General features: G+C 37.5%; 2 protein-coding genes across 7 annotated transcripts in view; one reads left to right on the top strand and one right to left on the bottom strand.

Moving 5' to 3' along the window:
• The window catches only part of LOC145981563 (uncharacterized), a 68948-nt gene extending 66490 nt beyond the window's left edge, over nucleotides 1-2458 (bottom strand). For 2 of the 5 annotated variants that reach the window (XM_083114904.1, XM_083114905.1), the window contains exons 1-2: nucleotides 1576-1655; nucleotides 335-431 (exon numbers count right to left, since the gene is read on the bottom strand). In XM_083114904.1, the coding sequence (XP_082971030.1) occupies nucleotides 335-431; nucleotides 1576-1619 (141 nt within the window). In that variant the 5' untranslated portion in view covers nucleotides 1620-1655. Of the gene's footprint in view, nucleotides 1-334; nucleotides 432-1575; nucleotides 1656-2028; nucleotides 2048-2227 lie in introns of those variants that run through there. The other 3 variants (XM_083114906.1, XM_083114907.1, XM_083114908.1) reach the window with 3 other exon arrangements.
• A 104-nt stretch (nucleotides 2459-2562) lies between these two features.
• Nucleotides 2563-15444, top strand: LOC145981259 (uncharacterized). Of its 2 annotated transcripts, none has more exons than XM_083114411.1 (5): nucleotides 2563-2676; nucleotides 4840-4971; nucleotides 6836-6932; nucleotides 9063-10710; nucleotides 13113-15444. In XM_083114411.1, exons 2-5 carry the CDS (start codon nucleotides 4841-4843, stop codon nucleotides 13574-13576), a joined length of 2340 nt encoding a protein of 779 aa, XP_082970537.1. In that variant the 5' UTR covers nucleotides 2563-2676; nucleotide 4840; the 3' UTR covers nucleotides 13577-15444. The 2 variants fall into 2 exon arrangements, with proteins under 2 accessions (XP_082970537.1, XP_082970538.1); XM_083114412.1 differs by lacking the exon at nucleotides 2563-2676 and adding an exon at nucleotides 2822-2891.
• Nucleotides 15445-15815: the final 371 nt, after the last annotated feature.

The raw sequence follows: 15815 nt of genomic DNA, 5'->3' as shown, positions 1-15815 counted from the left end.
GTATAATCTAAATTCTGTCTAATTCCTATATGTTGCATTAAAGGATTTAGATTCTTTAATCTGATGCAAAATGAAAAAGTGTAGAAACAGTAAAGCAAGAAAACTTAACGTACTATACCATAACAGAAATTGGTTCAATGAAATTTCAACACTATGTGCCTGCATATGCACTGGGTACATAGCCAAACCTGCCTCAATGACAACAATTTCACTAAGTACCACAGCAATACACTGATTTCCCTTCTGTGTATCCTCCACCAAATTTTATATATGTATTTTATCATTCAAGACTTCATTGAAACAAAGGACACAGAGTATGCAAAGGGCTATTTACCTCTATTGGCTTCTTCCACAATTGCCAACAAAGATATCGCTTACGATGTTCCCTGAATGCCTGTACACCTCCCCCTGAAGAACACGGATACCAATCCCTACAAAATAATTATAAAAACTAATAAATAATTATAACAAAAAAATATACAACAGAACAGTGCCACATTTCTTGGCGTCGCAAAACATTGTTACAAAGTGACAATCATGGGGAAATACCCATTTCACTTTCATAGTGTTTTTTTTAATATTACTAAAGAAATCCAACTTGGTATTTGTGCCTGGTGTAGTTATCAATATTTATTTTTTTGTCTACCGCAGAAACTGTAAATTTAAGCTCAACTTGATGCATGATATACAAATTTGAAATGGATCAGAAAGACAGAAAATATATACAGTGGAATCTCGATTTAAGTTCTTCAGGGGACCAAACTGAAAAAACTTAATCAAGCTTATGTCAGTTTGCATTTATTTACTTGTGGGTGACAAGTACTTTTTCTCCCTGCACAATATGAGGTTGGAAAAATACCACAAGGTGTTCTGACATGGACTGCCACTGCTAATATGTCACTTGACATAGTATGAACGTGCATTGCATTCCCAAATAATTTTGTTGTTAGGTTAGGCGGGTCAGGTTAAGGGTTATTAGCATTAAAAATTCTTCTGTAAATGCTTCCAATACATGACCATGTGATTTGTGGTCTTCAGCACTTTCTGTTATTCTCCCCACCGGATCAAAATAGTCGTGGCCATAAACTAATAGCACCAAACATAAAATTTATCAGATCATGGCGATTCATTACATCAATTAGAAGATTTTCTCAAAAATTTATAATTTTTCTAAATTCCTGATGTCAAGTTTGTTCACTCGGCAAATCCGTACCAAAAGAAAATTAAAATATAATAATACCAAATCATTTTGGGAGATTTGAAAATTTGTCCGGAAGACCGGAAGGGTCTGAACACTGGTTAAGTGAGAAAAGACCTTTCATCGTAGGATAAAATGTCAAAATATCATGTAAAATGTAAGGATTTCCAATTTAACAATATAAAGAGTTTTCCTGAAATCTTTCCTAAATACCCTATTCCTATTAACAGTAAGAAAAATACCTATATTTTTCTTAAAAACTAACCATCCTGAAAATATAGTGTGGCAAATTCAAGAAGAACGTACGTCGCTAAACCATATATTCCAAACACTTATGAACAGCATGGTTTTTATAATTTAAAAATGTACATACTTACACAATCTGAATATTAGTTTCTATATTTAATGCGCGAACTTCCATTGAAAATACGCGACAGTAACACAACGTAGGCTCTGAAACACCAACGAAACCCTACGCGCCGAGATTTGAAAACACAGGAAATGCACGGTATCGTGAAACATGCATTGGTCAACAAAACACTAAAAACTACCAACCGCTTTGAACAACAAATGTAATTTAAATGTTGTGCATAATTCAAAGCTTAATTTCGTAAACACATTAGAAAATACAAATTTAGAATCCCAGAAAAGCGTCAAACAACTACTCGATTTTTTTGCTACAAACGCAAAATACGATTACTTTTAAACCAAAACAATTATAATTTTAATTTGTGTCATCATACGCAATTTAAGACACATTTTACAAATTCAAATTGTATTTAAAACATTATGAATTATCATACAATAAAGATATCAACCGAATTTACTACCTTTCTACAAACGACAAGTTCCCGCTCTAGCTCACAATTTAATTAGTAAACTCTTAAAACATAGTGTAATGCTACTAAAAGCAAGATTTGCACCCAAAAAGAAAATATATATCATGTGTCTATGTACCAATAGGCGTTTCAGTTATAACAGTATTTTTTTCGTGATACAATTAATAAATTTACATGGGATCAAACTTACCTCGTATTAATGCTTACTGCTTAGCTTCTCACTTTAACCACTAACCGCGTCATTGCAATGTAGTCTTACGCCATTTCAAATTCCCACTGGCTCTTGTAAATATAGATGATAATGGTCAGTAATTACAAATATTTTTCATATGTTTATTAAAAACGTTATTTTTTATATTTCCATGTGACAACTATCACAAATATTAAAATACTACAATTGTAAACAATTTGGCGCACGAATTCTATTTTTGAATTCACAGTTCAAATTCTGATCCTTCACATTATTGGTTTCTTCCAATAGACGCCATGATTGGAATGGAACTACTTTCCCCGCATAACTGAGAAAACCAAACAAAAAAGAAGAGGAAGTAGAAAGAATGCCTGCTACAGAATTAATTCTATGATTATACTGAAAATAGTTTACAAAAGTTGACACTTGACAGTAATCTTCAGGGAAAGGTAAGTGTTAACAAAACATACATACTGTACAGTAAACTGTATAAAAAAGGATAGGGTTATATTCGAAATTAATAGTATGTCAGAGAAATTCGTTGCTATGTAAAGTTGATGTTACCTATTCCAACAGTGTATCCATAGCTGTGCAATTTGTACAGGATGAACAGTGTCTGAATTTTGGAAACTGCGAGGTTTTAAAACAAGCTCAAGACCACGAGGTTATTTGAAATTATTTTTTGTTGTTTGTTTTCTACCGCACGGAGATGCGTTATTGTGAAATAAAGTAAATCTGTTACCTTAGCGTGTTACCATGAACGAGAACAGCTCGAAGGTTTCGCGAAAGTGAATGTAGCACTCAACACGTTATTCCACAAGAGGAGCTATCATTTTACGTCATTAGGTTTGGACTTGTAAATTTTTCGGTAACAGTTTCATAGATCGGAGACACATTAAAACCGGATATTTTGGGTTTCGCATGGTTCGTACTTACCAATTGTGTATTGCGGAAGATAGTTCAAGGTGCCATATGCTTTTTACACAAAAAGAAACTCAATTTTTCACGTTCTGAGTGCTTTTTTTATTCCTTTCTTCGCCTCCGTAACACACATTATGGTGGGCACATCTTGACTCACGTTCTGGGTATGCAGTGTTTCAACCTTCTTCACCGGGTAACACTTTACTATACCTGAGACAGATTTCTTCAAATTTACAGGAGAAAGTACTCACGCAAATCATTTTCTGTAGCATTGTTGATGTTCGGGAATGTAATTTTGATTCATTTTAATGCGAATGCATGTGGTTTTGTACGAAAATCTATTTTCGACGCGCTATTGCTGCTGCCGCCATTTGCTTCCTGCATGAGAGCATAATACGCTCTCGTATTGTCCGTATATGCTAAATTGAACGAAAGGAGTGCTAATGGAACCAAACCTAACAGGCCTAACCTAACCTAGTAGGCATACCTCGTCCCCGTGATGGTTTGTGGGGCTATCGTTAATTTTTGGGCTAACGTCAATGGTTTTTCTGGCTCAAGGAACGATCAACGGTAAGCTATCGCCATGTTGTGTGTGAAAATAAACAAGAACAGTAAGTACTCGTAAATGTAAAATATATACATTACTTTCCTAACAAATTCAATTATTTCACCTAAATAAGTGATCCGGAATGCAGAATAGTACGTTAGCAATGCAAAAAAGTGCGAAAGAAATGATTCCCAGGTGTCTCAGGTATAGTAAAGTAGTACCCTTCACCGGAAAATACCTACGGTTGTGTTCGTCATCGGTGAAAATTATACATTATACACTGGTAGCTGACGGATAGCCCCACGAACCATTATGCACGGTAACTGACCGATAGCCCCAGAAAACATTCACGGATAGCCCTACAAACCATTTCCGATAAGGTTAGGTTTGGTTACGTTAGGCAAGCATAATAAAAAAGGGGGGGTTGAAACACTGACAGGGGCTTACGTCATCAAACGTTCGCAGCATCCGGTTGTCGTAGGGCAAGCAAATGAAAGCAACGGCAATTGTCCATCGGTGAGATATTTCTCTTCAAAAATACATGATTTCCCGGTCAAATATATTCCACGATGAAAGAAAATACCTCAACGAATGTTGTAAACCTTGGAAAAATTCTTTTCCGTAAGTAGTTTCTTGTGTAAAATTGAAGAAATGTGTCTCCGATGTATGAAACTGTTACCATTTTTACATGGTTCAATTTCGATGTACGTCTGTTAACACATACTGCGGAGTTTTAGCAATTTCTTAAGGTTTTGTTCAATATATGCTTTCGTGGTTAGGTTTGGTTCCCTTAGCATTGAAATAAAGTCCGTAAATGCATTCTACTGAGGTTCCGATGTACTTCTACATTCATTCCCATGCTTCTACGATATTTATTGTCACGTGTCGACTGAAAATATCTTATCCATTAGAAGTGCGTAAGGTAATTTTCAAGTTTTTTTTTTTTTTTTTTTCAACATAAATAATTTTTTCCGAGTACAAACAGTGCTCATTACTTTAAGGAAGGTTCAAATTTCGTGTGACAATGGTTTTCAAAATTCTACGATAATAGTCTTTGTGCTAGGAAAAATCATAAAGCATTCGGAACCGTTACCGAGACTTATGTTTTACAATTGTGTATATCACTCTTTTACTCGTATTTCAGCATGGGGAAGACTCCTAGGACACGTTCTGCTCATTCACGGAGTCAGCCATATTTCAGAGGAGGATGGCAGCATGGAGTGACACCACCTGCTATGTATGGTTATGGAGCCTCGCCTGCTAGCTTTGGTTCTATGTAAGTACCAACTGTTTTTTTTATTTCCGAAATCACTAAATAAATAATTTACAGAATGTATAAGGAATTTGTAGATAGATTCACTTTTGTTGAAAGGATATTAATCTCGTAATCATTGAATGGTGTTTATTAGGCTCTAAAAAAGGTAACAAAAATATAGGCTATGTACAGCTGGCAGCCGACGAGAAGAGCGCTGGCAGAAGAGGTGTGACGTACTGCCAGGCGACTCCACTCTTTCGCGTGGGGGAGGTGCTCTTCCGCCAGAACTCTTCTCGTCAGCTTGACAATGACCTGCCAGGAAGAAAACAAGACTTCCTTTTCCCCAACCACCCCTAAATTCTGCAAATGAACCTGACCCTCCCTTTCCCTCTGTGCCCCGTCTCCCTTCATTCAGGGATCTTCTCGTCGGCTGCTGGCTGTACTGATGTGGTGAGGGCTCATATGAAAGAAAATTTAATTATGTCAACGATAAAAACATTAAAATTTCTTTTGATTTAAAATTCAATAATTTTATAGGCAAAAATAGCAAAAAGTTTGTGTAGAATAATGTACAAAATACTAATCATGTTAAGCTATAAATAAACATGGCAGCTGATATTTTACAAAATCAGCTACAAAGACTATAAATAATATTTTAAGTTACAGTTACCGTGGAACCCCCGATTTTACATTTTTCAGGGGACCAATGTGAAAACTTAAAATGCAGGAAAATTTATTAGCATTTCCTTCTGTTGCGACCGTGAAGAGTGTTAGTACGTGGGTTGGGGCAAAAGTCATTGCAACTATTTTTTTTCTTGTAGATACCAGCCCGGTTGGAAAATGCGACATATACAGATGAAAGGACGAGGGGGGAACTACATGTGGGGACAGTTGAAACACGCGAACATTGTGCCTCACATATTTATTACGATAGTGAACAGGACAATACTGATTTGATCGTGCAAAATTAATTACATACCTGTTCTACAGTTGACAGAACAAAACTGGGGCCAAAGGCCCTCAAAGTAGTCACCTGCCATGTGCACCACACGCTGCCAACGATGTGGGAGACTCAGAATACCATCTGCGTCACCCTTGGCCGCACCATGTGTGAATCGGGTCATCTGTTGTTGCACAGCATTGGCAATGTCGTCTCGTGTCGCAAATTGCCTTCCACGTAGTGGTTCCTTAACCTTGCGTATGAGATGAAAGTCACAGGGCGAAATGTCAGGAGAGTGCGGCGGGTGCTCCAATTCTTCCCATCCCCAGCGTTGCAGTTGCCGCCGTACACACTCTGCTTTATGTGGTCTAGCGTTGTCGTGCAGGATGATTGCACTGTCCAGAAGGTCCGGACGTTTCTCCCGAACGCCACGTCGCAAGGTTAAGGAACCACTACGTGGAAGACGGTTTGCTACACGAGACAACATTGCCAATGCTGTGCAACAACAGATGACCCGATTCACACATGGTGCGGCCAAGGGTGACGCAGATGGTATTCTGAGTCTCCCACATCGTTGGCAGCATGTGGTGCACATGGCAGGTGACTACTTTGAGGGCCTTTGGCCCCAGTTTTGTTCTGTCAACTGTAGAACAGGTATGTAATTAAATTTGCACGATCAAATCAGTATTGTCCTGTTCACTATCGTAATAAATATGTGAGGCACAATGTTCCCGTGTTTCAACTGTCCCCACATGTAGTTCCCCCCTCGTCCTTTCATCTGTATATGTCGCATTTTCTAACCGGGCTGGTATCTACGAGAAAAAAAATAGTTGCAATGACTTTTGCCCCAACCCTCGTATAATGCGGGGAAAATGTAAAATTGGGGTTCCACTGTATATATGAATATGTTGATTTTACTGCATGTATGTTTTGATTTGCTTCCAGGAGCCAACAAATGTTCTATGGACCTCCACAATATTATAATTCACCTGCACCTGGCTCTGCTGGGTTTGGAAGAAGAGGGCGAGGACGGACTGGGCCGGTGAGTGGTCTATTCAAATAAGACAGGTTTCTTTAAAAACTGCATGCATTTGTATTGTGATTTATTACTATACATCTTATGCACCCCTGCACAAACTTCGGGAAGAATTGACAATATAGAGAAAGCTGTAATTCACTTCTTATGCACTCCTGGTGACGTATCTGGAGTTACGATTTGGAGGTCGTGTGTTAAAATTGTACATTTACATGTTGTTGTAAAATAACGTTGATATTTCCGCAATAATTCTCCATAAGGAAACACAGGCACCATCTTTCATATAAGAACAAATTACGTTCAAAATTGGTCGTGGAAAGTGATTGAGGTCAGGCGGGAGAGGAATGCGGGCTTTAATTACAGGTTAAGTTTGGTAACAGTGCTTCACCGTTGATTTCAGGAAATATGGCATGTTCCGAAACATTGTTCGTCGGTTACGTGCTACAAAACTAGGAATTGCTAATTGAAAGTGATCATTGGCCCACAAACCATTCATGGAAGGTTAGGTTAGGCAAGCATAGTTATAACATTTTGTTCGTAAAACTACGCATATACACCTATATAAAAAAATTCAATCCACTTTTTTTCAAATTTCCAGATGTGACCCCTGGTTTTTTACAACAGATTCGTGATTAGGAGGCCAAAATTAGTTAGTATACCGGAAATTAACAAAATTGGAGACTTTCTCTATATTGTCAAGTCGCTCCCAAACTTCTATTACTGTTGCTAGCCACCGTGGCAGACACCAGGTGTCCCAGGTTCGAATCCCAGTCTGGACAGGGGTTCTTTGTGTATCCCTTCATCACTATCATCATATCTTCACGATTAGCCAAAAGTAGCAGAAATACGAAGTAAAATCAATTAATCAATTCTTTTACCTCCCCTTCCTTCTCTCGCACAGAGCAACAAAGATTGCATTATAAAATGCAATTCAGAAAAGTCATGGCATTACTGCGGGAATCAGTGATTTTGATTTTTCCTGTGAAAACTGTAATTATGAAATAAGTATTTCAAATAGGACCCTGGAAATGTTCCAACATATGCATTAACACATTTTATTGAAGGTAGTTTCCTAAATTTGCATTTCAAATACTCCCAATGGAATGCTTGAGTTTGTATTTTTAGCATATAAATTCTCATTTGAAGCAATCAATGCTTCTCAGCAGTATTATTGAAAATATCACATTTGCTGCCAATGTCAATATCAATGCCAATACTCATAGCGATTCGGCCCGATACTGATAACTAATGCGTAATTAAAAGTTGTTCAAAATATTGATTAATCTTAGTGTGTAAGCATTCTATTTACCTAGTTCTGCTTTAAAATATTCCAGAATTACATTAAAATTCTAAAATTCATGTTACATAATCACAAAATCAAGTTTTCCACACAAAACCTGTTGCAAAATGCAAAGGAACTTCAAATTTTGCATAATTTCCAGGATAATAAGACTCCATAAATGCTGTGAAAGCACAGAATGTCAGTTGGTATCATTAAGTAAATAGAAGCTGATACTTTCTAATACCATTACCATTGGCAACGGCTGATACTAATGCATCAGTATCTGTTCGGCCGTAATTATGGACAATAAATGTGTAGTTATGTAAGTAGCTCCGTAAGCCTGTCAAGAAGATTAATTTATTACTGCTTATCAATAAGATAATTTATGCATTGAATGTTAATAGTATTTCAAATCCTTTTGTTCATTCCAATATGGGCGTTTTTCTCATTGTAGGAATTTATACTTTTTCAGAATAAATGGTAGAGAAATATTTTATTGCAACTATACCAGTTTAACTTCTAAGTTTTTAAGACTGATATGAAATAATCTGAATATTAAAATTGTATCACTACATCTATTTTTGGCACAGAATCATAAGAATTTTGCATTTCCAATGGTGCACCACAATATATACAGATTTATTTGGCATTTTTTAATACCTGCAAAATACCCAAACTGCAAGTTTTTTAGTAGTATACTTGCATAACTTATAGAACAAGGGGTGGGCCTCTCCTTTCACCCCCCCCCTCTCTCGCCTAAAACAAGTATGATATGAAATTATGTGAATGACCAAATGTTGAAGGTAAAATGTTATTTGCCAAGTTAGTACTAAAGTACCTTTTGTTTTGGGCAGAATTCAAGAGGAAGAAATTACCACAGACAAGAGTATAGCTCCTACAATTCTACAGTGCAGTACAAACAGTACAACACAGGTTCGTCACAGAAGAAGAAGACAACGTTTGAAAGGAATGTGTCAGCCAGAGCTTCCCGTGGCAAATACCCCAGCTCAGTCAAGACATCTCAGCAAAATGTAAATTCACCCAAAAGCCTTTCTTCAAATCTACAAACTAAAAAGCCTTTGGCACAGAAGAAAGAATCGCCAAATAAAATTGCTAGCAAAAAATCACCTGCAAAAAATACAAAACCACCATCTAGCAAAACGATCTCATCCAAGTCACCCATTTCTCCAAAGAACTTAAAATCTCCCAGGAGTTCAGCATCTATCAAATCAAGCACTCCAAAGGCTGCATCTGGGAATCCATCTCCGAGATCTGCTAAAAGTTCTCCTGCGCGGCAGACAAGATCTTCAACTCAGAAACCAGTGCCTTCGTCGAAATCATCACCCGACAAGTCCCCAAAGAGTACAAAGCCTTCGTCCACGAAGGATGCATCTCCGTCAAAGCTTTCCAAGGAGAAATCTCCAAACAAGCGCAGATCTGTGTCGGGGGAGAAGTCAACCAACAAACGCGTGAAGTCAAAGAGCCCTTCACCGAAGTCAGCCAAGAAACGCGTGAAGTCAAGGAGCCCTTCACCGAAACATTCTCCATCTGGCAAGGGTTCTCGGTCACCAAGTAAGCAAAAGTTACAAAATAAATCTAAATCAACACCCACTAGAGCAAGCCTTTCTAAACCTTCGTCACCAGTACAAAAGCAGACGTCTAAATCACCTAATCCAACCAGTAAGCTGCGTACACGCACGAGGTCAGCTGTTGTTCAAAATCAAAAATCCAAGCCACAGACCAAGGCTGTTTCCAGTAAAGGAAGCCCGCAAACGCAATCTCAGAGAGCCCAAAGTTCCTCTCCAGCCACTTTCAAGAAGTCCTCGGTTAGTAAAGCAGTTACAAAAAGGCGATCCTTACTCAGGGCAACCACTTCTGCAAAGGATCTGGGGAAAGTTGCAAAACAAAAATCTTCTCCGAAACTATCAAGGAAATCACTTTCAACAGTACCGGTAGTTTCCTTGTCCAGGATTTCTTTGCCAAAGAGCTCACCAAGTATTTCTGAAACTAAATCAACTAATGTACGCAGCAAAGCTTCCCCAGCATCTGCTTCAAGAACGCCAAAGAGTACAACGGGCACAAGCCCAAGATCGGCTTCCAAGAGTAGGTTATCCACACAACGCTCGCGCAATCTTGAAACTGCTTTTAAGAATGTACAACCAGATACCTTATTTTCCAAGCAGAGAATCTCTTCTCCAAGAGCATCCCAAGGAATTGCGCCACGAGAGAGTTTGTTAACGAGACGAAAGGATCGTTCCGATTTGAACGTTCCACTGAGCCCACATAAAATCACAGAGTATTTCTTGATCGACGAAACAGATTCTTCTGTAAGAGCAACTATCAACAATGAATCTGAGGATCAGCTGAGGGAGACATTCCATAATTCAGAAAAGAAGCCTATGAACAAATCTGTTCGGTTGGATTCCGTGCTGACTCCTCGGGTATCGAGTTACAGGAAGACTCCAGTTCCGGACAAACTTCGAAGATCGTCTGCTTTAGAAGGTGAGTTTCAATTTTTCCTTTTATTTTATTACTTAAAAACTTAACTATAACCTGCACGCAGTGACTTGAACTTTGTGGGAATAGGAAGGGCCATATGGGTTTTGTCAAGAAAAAGGCAAAACTCTAATGTTTCCATGTACAATTGTAAACAATTATCTGGTTACTCAGTGTAGAATAGCATTTAGTTGTGTGGGTGTAAATTGAGGTTTCGGTACATCAGTTGGGTAACATTAGTGGTCAATTTTATATCAGTGCTCTGTAGTGGTAAGAATTTAGGTATACATGTATTCCTAGTAAATAGACACCTAGCAGTACAGCTAAACCATTGTTAGTCTAATGTTGTCCTTTCTGAGCTTGCCGAACATTGACCTTCCTCACAGTATAGTGAAAATGATAGGTGCCGTTGTTAACTTCGTTGCGATTTCAGTTCAGTTGTACTGCATGGCCAGATTAAAAGTGAGTACTGATGAAGTGCATAGTCCATGAAACTAAGCTACAACATGGTTATTAAATATATTTGTATGTTAAATATTATGTCCTAGCAAATGTTCCATACATCTGACCAGAATCTGTTGTAGGTGGTTATAACCAACAAATTTGTTTGTATTAATTCACGAGGCTTTGAAAAATCACAAATCGTATACGCTCAATCTGAAGCACCAGTTTCTTTTAAGCTTGTAATAAGCATTAAATTTGTGCATGCAACATCGGGTGAGTGCCCGAGTTGTCCCTCACTAGGATCAGCCCTGAGTGAGTAAGTATACAGGGTGATTCTAAAGGTAGGGTACAAACGAAAACCACAGATACCTCCCATGAAATAGAGACGAAAGTGTCCCTTCCACTTTGCTGAGAGATGCCTCCGTGACGACCTACACAACGCCGAAAACGTGTGAAAATGAACTTCACACCTCTGTACAGCCAGTACCAGTGAAGATAGAAAGGCGGAACAAAAGAAGTCAAAAGGAACACCAAAGTCGCCCATCCGAAAAACACCAGGCGGCAGCTGCGCAACGCATGCGCATAGGGTTCCACAAAGGAAATAGAAGTATCCCGCAAGACAAGTGAATGGAAAGGATAGCGATCGACAGCGGTAGGGACAAAAGAAGCAATGAAGCATGAAGTAACAATTGCACAACGGCAAACAAACACCATGGCTGAACCATGTACGCGTCTGTTGCCTGTCGAGTGTCACGGACCACTTTCCTTGCATTCTCGGTGTGTTTCTTCATCCTACGTCATCCTCCCGTGGTTCTGCAACTCCGCACTACTTTTCTCGACTGCACTGCTCCAGCCATGGTGTTTGTTTGCCGCTGTGCAATTGTTACTTCATGCTTCATTGCTTCTTTTGTCCCTACCGCTGTCGATCACTATCCTTTCCATTCACTTGTCTTGCGGGATACTTCTATTTCCTTTGTGGAACCCTATGGGCATGCGTTGCGCAGCTGCCGCCTGCAGTTTTTCTGATGGGGGACATTGGTGTTCCTTTTGACTTCTTTTGTTCCGCCTTTCTATCTTCACTGGTACTGGCTGTACAGAGGTGTGAAGTTCATTTTCACACGTTTTCGGCGTTGTGTAGCTCGTCACGGAGGCATCTCTCAGCAAAGTGGAAGGGGCACTTTCGGCTCTATTTCATGGGAGGTATCTGTGGTTTTCGTTTGTACCCTACCTTTAGAATCACCCTGTATAGAACAAAGGTTTTCCGCAACAGCAAAGTGTTCTCTTTAATTGTGTAACTGTGAATTGAGCTAGTATGGCACAAAGCACGTCAGGTGAAATTACTGGGCAACAGTCTGTGAAACCCTGCTCTGTTGGTTTCCATTTGCTCAGATGACTTTTCCCCTAATTTCCTGTTGTGACGATGAGAACAACGCATTACACCAAATGTAAGTTACTGTTTCTCGTCACTAGAGCTACATGTTTATGGTAAATGAAAGATCAAGATATCTGTACAAAAACTGTGCATATTTTGGTATCAAAAGTGGTATATAAATATGGCATATCTGTTAAAATGGCACATAAAACTCTAAATTTGATTTAAAAACTACACTTATTACACAAAATTAATATTTCACTTTTAATAGCACATTTATATAGTTATCAGAGTATTAACTTTATTTCTGTGTAAAGGAGTCCATTTTTGTTTCTCAAATATTTTGAACAGAATGAGTCCATTTTCTGTGATTTTATTCACACTCAGGATATTTCAGACCTCAGAAGGTGTCGCGTTGGTAAATAAACCCAAAATTTCATGTTTGAGAGTTGATTTTGCATCATTTCGTGGCAAAACATGGGGAGCAAAATGCACCTAACACCTTTCAAAAATTAACACTATGTTTTTGTCAAAAACGAAATATGCATGATCCTACTCATGACTGATCAATTGTTTCAATTTTGACCACCAGAGAGCAAACAACAGTCATCACATCCTGAGACCCCAGCATCGTTGCTAGTATCCGGAATGAAACGGAACATTAACTCCATATTATCCAGCGATGAAAGCACCAAGAAATTCAGATACACCGACAGTGCTCCTGGCCCGAGCACTTCAAATTCCGATTCGGATTCTTCCCTTTACATAAGCTCTGCCGATGAGGTGGAGGAGGAGGAACCGGTAGCGAGGAACTTGAGAAGGAGACAGTCAGAGAGGAAGACTGTTTCTGTAACAAAGTCTGCATACTCACGAACAACCTTAAGCGAACGAGTGCCATATGCAGAAGATTCGCTCATATCCTCAGATGCCGATTATGAACCAACGCCTGGTCTTCTGAATGGAGACGAAGAGGCTGGTGGGTCGCAACAAGACTATGGATCCATGAATGAACTTAACGACACCAAAAGCCAGCGAATGTGGTGTAGTGTAATGTAAACCCACCTGTTGCTTTTTTTTTTTTTAGAAATAATTTTCAAATTTTTGCGCAAAGTAATTTATGCAGACGCTGAAAATGAGTATTTTTTTTTAAAATTAGTATTTTTTTATACACTGATGTTTTTAATTGTGTAATTAATGTACACATTTAGGTCAGTATTTTTCAGATTGTGTAATGCATTATCAGATTTGTAGGAATTTGTACTTTACACAAATTATATGAACTGTGTAATACAAAATGCAATCAAAAATTATCATGGTTTGAGATGTTGGGATGTATAATTTTAGTTTATACAATTGTATAGTGACTTGTAAGAGAGGCTCCCTTAAATTCAGATTTCTTATCAAGACGAAAAGTATCAAATTTTGAGATTAAATAAATCAGAGCAGATAAGAGTCTCTTATATGAAAACCCTGCCTTTTCTGGTATTTTTAGGAAAGACTTTGACATTGCCTAAATCTCCCCTTAACAAAACAAATGTAAGTTTCCTAGTTGGGTGCCTTCTAGCATATGTGGTTTTAAGATTTCTTCACAATGCTTGTGGATTTTATGTGAAAAGAGCCAAACACATTAATAAAGCAAATAGTGGAAGTTTTAAATAAGGTTGAGCTGAAGCCAATGGTTGAACATTGTAAGAGTTTAAACTGCTCAAAATATTAATATATAAGTATTCCATTAATACAAAAAGTATTTTATTCTACAGGAGTTTTGCTTAAAGATATTTAGACATTGGCACATGGTTTAAATTGTGAGTTTTGTGTATATACTGAAAGTGTCATGTTATTTTGTGTAACCCTGAAGATTCTGATTATGTTCATATCCATGGTGTCACCTCAGCCGTACTTTTAAAAAGTTTCTCCAAAATGAAGCAGAAAGATTGCCTGCTTGAGTAACGCTTGTTTGTAATAAAATAATATTTTTTTATTAACTGCACGGCTTTAATGTTGGATGACAAATGAATGAGAACAAAAAAAAAATCCTAATTTATGTGACTGAAAAATTCAGACCAGTTTAAGTAACTTGTTTATATTAGGCAAAGAATTATGCAAGTGACCATCAATTTTGTGATTATGTGGACAGGTGATTCTCATAATAGTGTTTCAAAATTTTGTTCGTAGATAAAATTGCAGCTTATACAATAAGTCACCATTATACTAAATTGGTGTGCATTCATACCTTCCTTACTTTTTTTTTAGTTTCAAGCAATCTAAAAACAATTGATTGATAGAATATTAATCGTTATCATTAGTACAAGTCAGAGAAATTTTTGTATTGACTATTTTTTAGCAAGAAATTGTTATATTAGCGTCAGGATTTGATATTTTATGTGTGTTTTATATCTGTGTGTATATGTAATGAGACAGTACAAAATCACTGATTTTGTAATTTTTTATGTTCTGATTTTTTGTTACATTCATTGTTTTAATGCATTTGTTCAATTACATGAAAATGTTAATTATAGGTCATACATTGCTGTAAATAACAGTGAATCATTGTTGCCCATTCTTTGCGAATGTTAAATCAAGCACTGCATGTTATACATGCAAACTTCACATGCAGTCATTGTTCATATATGTTTAAAACTAAATGTCTGATCAGTGAGTGCTTAAAAAATTAACGTTTATAATTGTGCCTTGAATTGAAATGAGTACCTCAATCATCACAATGTAATTTGTTGTGCTTTTGATAAAAAAAAGAGAAAAACTATGTTTCTAAAGATGTTATTCCATTATATTGCTGTTAAAGAATGCAAAGTAGTTGACACACATGAGTAAATTGGAGGGGAGAGTCCTGTTGTTAAAAACCCTATGTTATATTAAATTTGTACATATAACATTAAACACTAAGCAGAAATTGTTGATTTTTTTACTCTGGGTATTCCCAATATATTGCGCATTCATTATGAAAAAAAAAAAAGTTGTGTTGCTGATTTCTAGGCTAATGCAGTTTTTTTTTATTGTTATTATTGAAAAGCATATTCTTTCCAGAACCAGGAGCCCCAAGTTCAGTCTTTGTTGGAGCCACATATTTTATAACTTGTCTGTTGGTTATGTACACACAGATTGCTTTTAGACAGAAAAATATAGCCAGGGTTGTTACACATCTGGAAAACAGGGAATTTTGCAGATCGTCTGGAATTTACGTGCAGTTAGTCTGCAAGAGAAAAAGTTGCAAAACTGACAACAGTTCACTCCCACTTCTAGATTTGGTTCTTGTGATTCCACTCCCAAAAAAGAT

The sequence above is a fragment of the Lepisma saccharinum genome, chromosome 29 (genome assembly GCF_977018435.1).
Source record: "Lepisma saccharinum chromosome 29, izLepSacc3.1, whole genome shotgun sequence".
Classification (NCBI taxonomy): domain Eukaryota; kingdom Metazoa; phylum Arthropoda; class Insecta; order Zygentoma; family Lepismatidae; genus Lepisma; species Lepisma saccharinum.
Note: the sequence above shows the minus strand (reverse complement) of the source record. Positions and strands in the feature narration are given on the sequence as shown.